At 33.6% G+C, this 12,215-nt stretch overlaps 1 protein-coding gene across 3 annotated transcripts in view; it reads left to right on the top strand.

The window, feature by feature from the left end:
- Positions 1-12,215, top strand: part of Fyb1 (FYN binding protein 1) — a 151,879-nt gene that overhangs the window by 120,455 nt on the left and 19,209 nt on the right. For 2 of the 3 annotated variants that reach the window (XM_027936290.2, XM_071612687.1), the window contains exons 10-14: positions 4,646-4,662; positions 5,724-5,790; positions 6,620-6,757; positions 8,472-8,497; positions 9,522-9,588. In XM_027936290.2, the coding sequence (XP_027792091.1) occupies positions 4,646-4,662; positions 5,724-5,790; positions 6,620-6,757; positions 8,472-8,497; positions 9,522-9,588 (315 nt within the window). The remainder of the gene's footprint in view (positions 1-4,645; positions 4,663-5,723; positions 5,791-6,619; positions 6,758-8,471; positions 8,498-9,521; positions 9,589-12,215) is intronic. The other variant, XM_071612688.1, reaches the window with a different exon arrangement.

Raw genomic sequence — 12,215 nt, 5'->3', positions numbered from 1 at the left:
TGTCCATGTAAGTTCACTGGAAACTAAATAGTCTTCTGTTCTACTTTTTGGTTTTATGTATCAAATGCTACTTAAAATACAGTGGGCCACTTGCCAGAGCATGTCAAATGTGTTGTCATTGCAAAACATTGTTTTGCAGTATTTGTCAGTGTCTTATCTTAGTTATGTTCCTAAAGCAAATAGGATTTGGTAAAACATAAAGAAAAAAAAAGTTTAGCCCTTTTTTATCTCTGAAATCTAAGACTAAATACATTATTATTTGAAAATATAACAGTAAAAATGTTTTTTTTTTAATTTTTTAGTTGTAGTTGCACACAATACCTTTATTTTATTTATTTATTTTTATGTGGTGCTGAGGCTCAAACCCAGGGCCTTGCATGTGCTAGGCGAGCACTGTACCGCTGAGCCACAACCCCAGCCCCAGGAAAAATGGTCTTTATGACAACAGTTTTTTGTTTGTTTGTTTGTGTGTTTATTTGTTGATACTAGGGATTGAACCCAGGGGTGCCTAAATACTGAGCCAAATCCCCAACCCATATATAAATATTATTTAGAAACAGGATCTCACTGGGTTGCTGAGGGTCTCAATAAGATGCTAAAGCTGGCTTTGAACTTGCAATCTCCTGCCTCAGCCTCCCAAGCCACTGGGATTACAGGTGTGATCCAGCTTGCCTTGCCCAACAATTTACACTTTAAATGTCAAATTTCAGTTCCCTATGATCCCTGGACATCAAGTAAGGATAATTTTTTTTTTTTATACACAGATGACTGAACCCAGGGGTGTTTAACCACTGAGCCATATCATTGACCCTCTTTTGTATTTTTTTTAAAGACAGGGTCTCACTGAGTTGCTTAGAGCCTTGATAAACTGCTGAGGCTGGCCTTGAACTCAAGATCCTCCTGCCTCAGCCTCCTGAGCTGCTGGGATTATAGGCGTGTGCCACTGTGCCTGGCCTCTAAGGGTACAATTTTCTATTGGCCATATCCTCCACTCAGTTAGGGTGATCTCCCCTCCAATAATAATAGGAATGCCTTCTTAGAACAAGACACTGTTTCTGGAAGAAGTAGGAGAAGAGATCGGCTCTCTTTTCCCTCATTCTTCCGTGTTAATCAGCTTTGCATTGCTATAATTAAATATCTGGGGCAATTAACTTATGAAGGGGAAAGTTTTATTTAATCACAGTTCTGGATGTTCCAGTCCCAAATCAAGCAGTCCCATTGCTTTGGGCCTCTGGTAAAGATGCCAGATAGTAATGACAGGGAGTATATGTCAGAGAAAACTGCTCACATTACAAAGCAGGAAGTAGGGGGTGAAGGAGAAAGAACTGAGGTGCATAATTCCCCTCGGGGGCCTGTCCACAGGACTATGAAACCTCCATCAGGCCTCAATTCTTACAAGTCCATAGCATTCCCGGTACCCACATTCTAGGGACCAAATCTTTGACACATGGGCCTTTGGAGAAGGAAAACTATCCAAATTTAAACCAGGAACCCTTTCTTCCCTTCTTTCCTTCCTCAGTCTTCAATCTCCTTCTCTCTACATCCTTCCTCTTCCCTCTGTCCTGGCTCTGATCTTTCTTTGTCCTTTCTTCTGTACTTTTTTATTTCTTTTCTTCTTTCATTTCTTTTTTCCTCCAATATCTTCTGTTTCCTTTAAAAGACAGAATGCCCTTAAGTTGAAGGGAAAGTAGTAGGAAAATTTCCAGCCTAAATAAGAATCCTCATTTTTCTATGCCCACCTTATGAAATCAATAAATCTCAATTAATGTCTCAAAAAAAACACGATTTTTACCTGAGTAAAACTGTGTATGCATGTTTCATGACTCAAATTGAAAAGGAGAAATTTTTTAAAGTATCAATAAATGGTAAAAGCACCAAGTTAGTAATATACTTATAAAGCATATGAAGAATTAAATTTCCTTCTTATGATTTTTTACTTTATGTAATCATTCATTCTCATGATGTTGCTTTGAGGTAGTTTTGTCTTTCTAAATTATAGCTCCTATGCCTTCTCACCATTTTATAACCATAAATTACACAAAATACATATGCAAAGCATGCGCTACAGTCTGCAGATCATACACTGGCCTTCATAATAAGAAGCACATTGACCTTGTTTGGGCATCAGATGAAGTTCCCAGTAGTTAACATTTTTCAATTTACAGAATTTTCTGGACATAAGTATGTCAAATATTTGTCAATTCATATGCAGTATTTTTATCTTATTTGCTTTTTTAAAAATGCATTTCTTTGGGGGGCTTTAAAGAACCCCATTTGCAATAAGTATATATTTCACTTGTATGCAAACTCAAGAAAAAAAATAAATCAGTAGAAAAGGAATAATGTTCCTAAAAGCATTATTTAACCATAATAGAAGAACATATCCCAAAACTATTCCTACTTTTTTATCCAGTTCATACATATCTTCATTCTAAACAACATGCTCTAGTTAGTAATCATGGAGCAGAAAAGTGTTCTATTTAATAAAAGGATAGGTTGGTGTACAGTTTTAATGTTTGATCTCTTAATTATAACACCACAATGTTTACTAACAGTTACCCCTCCCCATGCATATTTAATAAGAAAATTGAAGAAGAAACTCTTTCTATACATGGGTTATTTTTGAAACTACAGCTGCTGCTAGCAGAGTTCTTATAACAGAACAGGCTTTGTCCTTAGCAGAAAAAAGGGAAGATGCTGAGTGTAGCCGGCAGCTTGCTGGAGCAAGAATAAGGAGAGAAGTCACCATCATTATGAGGTCCTTCGCCCTCCTCCCAGGTCTGCCATCTCCCTACACTCTCTACCTGCTGCTTCCTGATTTCCTTAGGGTGAGAAGATGGCTGTGTACTTCAAACTCTGAGAGCAGGCACAAGACTTGAAAGCACAGGCTCTGACAGTTGTCCTTCCCTCTTTCTTCTCAACTAAAGCGGTTTCTGTAATGCCCTGTGAAGGAAAGGCAATTGGGGATGAACGTAGCACTCTTCTATCACATAGCAAATCTTTTTCCTTCCATGAATTTCTCTCTTCCCCTCTCTTCTTCTCTCACTCCCTCTCCTTCACCTGTCAAGTGTTTTATATTCTAAACAGGTCATTTTAGGAAGTTGAAGAATTGCTCTAGAGGGAAATTAGTAGGTGGCAGCTTTTCCCCACTCTTTAGAAATTGAGTATGAGAATCTCTGAGATGAAGCATACCAGAATGCAAACTAATTCTAACTGCTGGCTTCATGCTCTGAGGAAAGTGTCAGAGAAAATAGATGTGAAAATTGTTCAAGAGCAAGTAGAGAGTATACTTTAACATCTTTAAATAGTCAGTTTCTTATGTATATAGTACAATGATTATAGCATGTTTTCCTATAAAGTTCCATTAGCAACAGTATGTTTTACTTCTAATTAACCAAAGATCTGCATCAGATCAATTTCCTCAATTGACTGTTAACATTAAGAAATCAGGTATGGGGGGAGGAGTAAAGGAGGTAGGAAAGATGGTAGAATTACATCAATGGTGTAATTCTACTTCATGTACAACCAGAGAAGCGGAAATTCTGCTCCATTTATGTACAATGAATCGAAAAGCTTTCTACTGTCATGAATAACTGATTAGAATTATTTAAAAAAATTTTTAAAAAGAAATCAGATATGAGTATATAATTTTCCTGTATGGTTGTAACACCAAACTGATATCGGTTGCTGGCAAAATATCCAAAGGTCAAAAGTGAGGGATGTAGGGAACACAACTAGGTGTAGAAGTGGGTTTGGTCAAGTCACTTAAATCCTCAGAGCCTCAGTTTATTTCTTGCAAAATAGGGTATTGATTGAACAGATGACTTCTGAGTTTTTTCTGGTTCTCACAGTCTACATTTTCCTTGCTTTCAAATAACTCATACCAGAGTGGGAGATATAGGCAAGAAAACATATCATTATAAACACTAAAATAGATAAAGTATAGAATGTTATGAAGTGAATAATTTAATAGACAGAGATAATCTGGATTTAGAGAGTCATGGGCCATGCCATAAAAATTCCCCTTGAAGGTTTCAATGTTTTAAATCTTCTTTCTTTAAATAAAGACATTTAATGTTATTTGGCTAAAAGTAAAATGCTGTGATTCTAAGATTGAAAGATCATTGAATTTAGCTCAATGATAATAACTCTGTATGACTTCTAGAATAGTACTTTCAGGGTATTTTTTTAGTCAATCTGTGGAATTATGCAATAATGTATAATTTGAAAATTGCCTCATAGAAAAATGTTAAACGCAAACAGAGGGGATGAGGATATAGCTCAGTTGGTAGAGTGCTTGCCTCACTTGCACAAGGCCCTGGGTTCAATCTTCAGCACCACCAAAAAAAAAAAAAACAGAATCATTGAATTGAATATAATATGTAGTATTGTAACTCACTTGGTTTTGGTTTTTGTTTGTCTTGCTAGGTTGTCTTATTATGAACCTGTTATCACAAGAAACATTTTTTTTTTTTTTTTTTGCTCTTCACATCACATCTTGGTGACTTTTAAATGGAATGTTATTTATCTTTTGTATAACTGCTCAATGTATATTATTTATTATAATATATTATTTGCTTCCTGAGAGCTAAATAACTCATGTATTAATTTCATATTTCTGTTTTTTTTTTTCACATAACCACAGTCATAGTGGAAGTGGAGGTAAGACACACACTTTTTGTCAATGTTTACAAGTTTCTTTACAACATTTTTAGTATGTTAATGAAAAACTATTTAGTTTGCCAATATAGAAGAAGATCTTAATGTAGAGAAAGAACACTGGCCTGAGAGTTAATGATCTGGATGCTAGTCGTGGTCACCGAGTGATTCTGAACAACTCACTTTTTTCTTTCAAATTTGTTGTGAATTCCAGCGTGACACCATTTTCAGTGTATCCAAGGTGGTCTTGATTTATGCCAACTGTCCAAGCAGTTACTAAAAGCAGGCCACTTTATGTGTAAAAATATTCTTGCTTGGAGAACAGCTTATATGGTTGTATGACTGTGGCTCCTAAAAGACCCCTGAATTTCTTAGTAACGAAAGAGGGCTGAAGTTTTCAAACAAAAAGTTAAATTTCAAGTTCATTATACCTTTCTTGTACCTAGAACATATTTGGTAAAACTTTATTAAGTAAATGTTTATCAAATATCAAGATTCTTAAAGAGTATACTATAACAAATGAGTCAAGAAAGAGCTTAAATTTAACATACAAGCATTAAAATATCATCTTTCTTTTCCTCCTGTTTTGTAACTCACCAACATTTACAGATTCGCCTTTCAATCTGTTGGATTCTCTTCACTTACATCTTGATCCGTATTATTTTCTGAATGTCTGCTCACCATTAACTAAATGTTTTTCTCATTGACTTGATTCTCTACCATGAATACCTCCCTTACTCAGTTTTTATTTTTCTTATGTTTATTCTTCCACATCACTTTCATCTCAAGTTCAGAGCACCTTATTTTATCTCTCCTTCTTCATTATCATTTCTTCCCCCCAAATTTTTATGAAATAATAAACAAAACAATGAAGTTACCTACTATCTATATAGAGTGGGAAATTAAGGAGGTTCTTGAGTTGGTTGGTTTGTCTTTTTAAGTGGTTTATATGGATGAGAAATAATTTCTCCAGTCAAATAAGAAAAATTTATTATCAAAATATGATTGATCTGTATGTGAGCATATTATAAAATTAACAGATTTCCTCCCTAATCCAAATGAAGGGTTCCCACCACCACCACTAGATGATGACATTTATGATGGAATAGAAGAGGAAGAGTCTAATGATGGGTAAGAATAATCAGTGGGTTGCCTTTTTGCAAAATATTATATACATATGGAAATTTAGTTTTAATTTCCAATTAAGATAAAAAGCAGAAAGCAGTGTTCTTTATTTCATTCCCCAAAATGATTTGAAGGTTGAATCAAAAAGAATTGTAATTGAATCACACTTCTAATAAAGATGGTAGATTGTTTGGAACAATCTCAACAATGATGGCAAAAGAAATAAAACAGGTACAAATTATAAGTGTTGTAGATTTTTTTACACTTTTTCCAATTGTTTATTTATTAAATTGATCATTTATTTTTACAATGCTATCTGAAGTGTTTATCAATTACATGGCTATATTTGTATAAGAACATAATTGTAAACAACCCAAGTAAATTTAGATTATTTGCTACCAATGGTAGAACCAATATTGATTAGTTAATATTTTAGCTTGTATAATAAACATCTTAATATTTGTGATAATTTATGGGAATAATAATATTTTAGTTTAATAATAAATTTTCTCTTGCCATTTTTAAATAGCATATTAAAGTTTAAGATCAATTAATTTCTTAATTTTAATTATATATAAAGCTAAATCAATGTTTTAAACTTAATTCTGACTTAACTTTATATTTTAAGAATCAAGATATATCACTAAATAGAAAATATGACCCACCTAGTAGAAACAATATTCAAACACAAGATCTGTAGGCTTCATAGCACCACTCATTGATTACAGGTTTACTTGCTACCTGACAGTGTAATTATAACACATCTAGATATCCACACAATGTTTTCATGGTCTGCTGGTTATCTCATTCTAATTAATGCCTGCATGCTCCAAAGCTCCACACTACAGGTGGAAGAGAAGAGTAGCACGTGGTCCTGGGGGATTTTGAAGATGATAAAGGGAAAAAGTGACAAAAAGAAAAGTATACGAGAGAAACGTAAAGTCTCTGAGTCAGACAATGATGAAGGTTCATCGTAAGAGTCCACCAACTGAACTCAGTGCACAATAACTACACTAATTTTAATTGAATTAAATGCTACTAATATTCTATAACTAATAATCAAATCCTGATAGGCTTAAACCATCTTGATGTTATTGGCCATTAATTATCTTAGACTCACATATGGTGTCATGCTTAAACTCACATATTAATTATGTAAGAGAAGCCCAAGTATTCAAAAATCATCATTTAATTCAAAGACAATTTACTTTTTTCACAAACACACACAACACACAGCACACAAACCCTCACATGCTCACACACACATGAATACACCATTTAGTGGGGCTTTTTTTTCTAAGTTATAACTTTCCATCTAAAAGCTTGTAATTCCAATTCCAGCACTGCAAATAGTAAAATATGTTGTATTTTATATTGACAAATCTTAAAATTTTCATTTCTCTGTTAAAAACGAATTTTCTAAAATTAAAGTGCACAATTTAGAATTTCTTTTCATTAAATATAATATTTAAAGTCTTTGTAACTCTGTTCCACAACAGCTATATATTAGTTCTATTTGAATTATATTCCTCCTATACTAAAATTATCTAAATAACTCAAGTTTGCCTAAATGAAGCCTAAGGCATGCATTTTATTTTTCCATCCAAAAATAACCCTTTAGTATAAATCCTTACATATGAATTTGAAGGTTCATGTTCCCTGGCACAAGAAAATGTGTTTTATATGTACCTAATGTATTCACCACATTTCACTAGAGGTAAAGTTGTTAATTCCATATAAAATTACCAATTTTAAACCTTTTATGAAACACCAAAAGACCTCAGTCAAAATAAACCTCACTGTTTATTAACAGTGCACTTGAAATTTTAAGAAAACATCAGAATAAATCTTTGAACAGCATTACTCATATGTAATTTTTACTTAGAAATAAAATAACCGATTTTTTTCTGCTTCCATTCCACCCAATTCTGATTTTGGATTATTTTAATTAATGATACCTCACAATCTCATAAGTCATTTCTATCCTATGCACTATTCTTTCAAAGATTTGTGTGTTTGTGTTTGTGTTTCTGTGTGTTTAGAATCCACAGTTCAGGAAGAAATAAAAGCAAAGCTGTTTTTCTGTTGCAACTAAACACCACCTAATTCTGATTTCAGATCACTTCTATTAATAAGCTCTCACTCTTTAGTTTGAGTGGATGTTCCTCTCTTATTCACTATTCTCCTGCTTTGAGGTAATATTATATGCATTTGGGGAAATATGGTCATATTCCCATGACCTTTGTTGATTTTTTACTCTGCATTTTTCTTCGTTAATTCTATTCAACAGTTTTGGACCAGTGATATGTATGTCACAAATGACTCCAAAATATGAAGTCCATTTAATTTATTCTGATGCAATAATATGTACTAACCTCAGAAAAATTTGAAAATGTTGTTCAATGACTGTGGGCATTTATATATTTTATGTCAATTGACTGTCTTGATTTTTTACTTTTTTTGGCCAACACTGGGGTGCAAAACAAAGTCTTGCAAAATTCCAAATTGATGCACAGATACTAGAACTCTGGAACAATGGAGGATAAGAAAGGAATGATGGTCAACAGATTAATTAACCTTTTTAAACCTCTGGGCTATTGCCTGTTCACACTTCTTTCATATAAAGAAATGATTTTTTCTAGGTTCATATTATACTGATTATATTTGTGTTCTCATTTTCTTTCCAGTTTCCCTTCTCCTCCTAAGCAATTGGGTAAGTAACAAAAACTAATTATATATTTTATATCTTTATTTCTTGCACATGGGGTAGTGGGAAACATTGGATGTAGTTACAGTATCTGCATTAAAGTCCTGACTTTGAATATAATAAATTATGTGACCTTACGCAAGCAACTTCACCTTGGGTGGCCACGGCTGCTCAACAATAAAATGAGAAAATGACAAAGCTCAGCGCTTCTTCCAGAAAACACTGTGAAGTTGGGGATAAGTAGAAGAGATGAACATCAATGTCCTCCATGTCTCTCTGCCCCATTTCAGTCCACACTTGATATATAGGATTCTTGCATATAAAAGCATGCCAGTTTATATGCCACTGAGGCCTTTTTGAATCTAATTTCTTTGAATTTTTATACATAATTTATATTATATTTGGAAAATTTAAACCATTTTTTCTTTGTGAAGTTTTAGTCAAGTTTATCTTTTGATCTGCTGAGACAGTTCTTTCAAAGTTTTAAATTTACCTTGAACAAAATAAATCTAGATCAGCAAGTAGAACGGAAGTATTTAGAGGACAGACAGGCATAGACATAGATGCATAAATAGAATGATACATATTATGGAAGTGCTCTAAACCCTGCAGAATATGGATTTCAATTTCCATTTCCTATTACTGGTGGCCAATAATGATGATTTCTTTCTCAGCAGTTTGTTACTCCTGTCATTCATTCCACTACTGGATATTTAGATAATTACAGTCACTGCACCATGAGTTTTTTTTTTTTTTTTCAGATAGTGGTAGCTATAATCATAGAATCATGATCATTGTTTTTTCTTTATTTATTCTTTTTTTGAGGAAAATTTAATACACACAACTTAGAAGATAAGAACCTCCCCATTTTGAGTAGCAAACAATGCTTGTAAGAGAAAAGTACTCAGACTCCAGGAAATCTTCTGGCTTTTTTTCTTGAAGCAATCTTTATATTAAAGACATCAATGAATATTCCTATCAAAATTTAAGTGAATAGTGTTTTAGTCTTTGATCTTCTCTCTTTTGTTAGACGTGGGAGAAGAAGTATATGATGATGTGGATGCTTCAGATTTCCCTGCTCCACCAGCAGAAGTGAGGTAATAAAATGCTTTCCTTATAATGAAGGATTGAGAATGAGATTGTTCTAGAAAATTCAACTGGAATAAAATCCTGATGGGATGTGTGTCTACTGTGTGCCATCTCGTGGTTCAGCTCTTGCTAAAGTTGTGTTCCCTTCTGCTCTCAGCTCTAACTCTCTGCCAGGTCTATGAGCCAATTGTCCCCATCCTCCTTCTCCCCAGTTACCTTCTGCCCCCCTTTTCCTTCCCCATACCCTGATTCTGCAGTTCTGCTAATTGTCTCCTGATTAACCTCACTGACTTGGTAACTCACTGATGTCTGCAGTCATGTGCTCATTCATTCACTAGGAAATATATTTGAGATTCTTATCATAAACCATTTCAATAATTCATCTCTCCTGAGATCACGAGTTCAAAGCCAGCCTCAGCAAAAGTAAGGTGCTGAGCAACTCAGTGAGACCCTGTCTCTAAATAAAATACAAAATAAAATAGGGCTGGGGATGTGGCTCAGTGGTCAAATGCCCCTGAGTTCAATTCCCAGTACCCTGCCCCTCCAAAATTGTTTGAAAATCTGTTAAAATCAGTTAATACAAAAGGAGTACCTTTTGAAAATTATTTTGGGATAGAACATTACATGGTAGGATACTTCCAGATTTTCAACCAAATATGTGAGATGATCTGATAATACTGTGTATAAAAAACAAGAATGCCCTGTTATACTAAAAGAAAGACAAATAAAAAGTTGGTGGCGCTGGGGTTGTGGCTCAGCGGTAGAGCACTTGTCTAGCATGTGTGAGGCCCTGGGTTCCATTCTCAGCACCACCTACAAATAAATAAATTAATAAAAATAAAGGTTCATCCACAACCAAATATATATATATATATATATATATATATATATATATATATATATATATATATATATATGGTATACTTGGTTAATCAAAGAACAGAAGTGACATAAATGGGTCCAAGAAGTACTATTTTCTGAGCTGTCCTTAAGAATACATGAAAAATCTCTTAAGTCTTTTTTTCAAATGAACATTGTTGAACTAATTTTACTGAACTAGAGCAGCATCAACATCAAAGAATCTGAAGGCAAAATATACTGTCATTCATATGTGAAGATCAAGTTCCAGAGGCAAAACAAACAAGATGAAACAAAAATCATTCTCCTTCTTTCAGTTCTCCATGAAAGGAAAACCTAACTTTCAGTAACACATTCAAGTTTTAATATTCCTCACCATGGGGAAGTTCTTTCTATGTGTGATAGATTTTAATGCATTTTTCTGTTGTGCATTACTACAGAAGTGCCATCACATTCCAAAAACCAGCTCTCCAGGAACCCAGAATCACATACTGGTACTTTTCTTAGAGCAAAACAAACTCCAGCTGATTAAACATTATCTGATATGGACTGTTTTCCTACCCTTTGCTTATTTTCAGAATTTAAAACAATTTTATATTTTTTAAACATATTAGTCTATTTTTAAATAAATTATTTTCAAAGCTAGCTTGTGGGGCATTTTTGCATTCAGGTAGATTCTAATCTGGACCAGCGGCTCCACCAGTGCCTAGTCTCCCAAGAGGCAGTGCACATACAGGACAGATGCAGAACCAGAGAAAGGTTATATGCTTCTTCTTTCACAGTGAATAAACTAAATACTAAGCATCAAAAATTTAGAATCAAACATTTTAAATAAATCACTTACCAATAATCTTTATCTTAGATCATCTAAATAAAAATTAATATCAGTATTTAAACCATTTCACTAGTCACTAATACGTGTAACATTTTAGCCCTTTCCCTATCATCCATATTTACCCAGCAAATAGATTTCAACCTAGATTTACAAGTTAGTGTCACTTGGGGAGCTTTTAAAATATGTGTGTTAGTATATAGACCCCATTCAGGTTAATTAAATTAGAATTTAAGATTAATTTAAGCAAATATAAATTAAATTAGAATTTCTAGGAACTGGGCAAGGGCATTATTATGTTTTTAAAGCTTCCCAGATCATCCTGTGTGTGGCTGGTCTGGAAGAGCACTGTCTTAGGCTTATTCACCTCTATCGTGGTAATTGGCTTTAGTCCAGTTGGTATGAATGAGCTATAGTGACTATCAATGCTCAGGCCTTAGAGTTCTTTTTATTTTTAATATCAAATCCATCAATTGATCAAAACACTTAGAATGGTCTTTCTTTTATACAAACACACATTCAAATAGATAATTTAATAAAGTGGTTAAGTTAAAGACAGAATATTAGCCATCTTATTTAATATAGTATACAAAGTCTTCATTTTACCTAAGCATTTTTTATTAACCAACATTTCCTGCCTCCCACTTGGGCGCCATTTTGTTTTGTTTTGTTTTTCCTTTTATTTATTGTTTGTGATACTGGATAACAAACCAGGGGCCTCATGAATACTAGGCAAGCATTCTACCATTGAACAATATCCTGTGCTATATATCCCTCTTTCTCCATTTTGAGTATATACAAAAATATAAACATACAGATAAATTTTATAAACCATAAAAATGAGTTTTTTAAAAAGCATCTTTTTTTTAAGCTGTTTCTGTGACATTAGCCAAGTCAATTAATTACCTAGGAAGGATTTTAAAATACAGGGAATTAAATTTGCAC

This window comes from Marmota flaviventris, chromosome 5 (genome assembly GCF_047511675.1).
Source record: "Marmota flaviventris isolate mMarFla1 chromosome 5, mMarFla1.hap1, whole genome shotgun sequence".
Lineage (NCBI taxonomy): Eukaryota > Metazoa > Chordata > Mammalia > Rodentia > Sciuridae > Marmota > Marmota flaviventris.
Note: the sequence above shows the minus strand (reverse complement) of the source record. Positions and strands in the feature narration are given on the sequence as shown.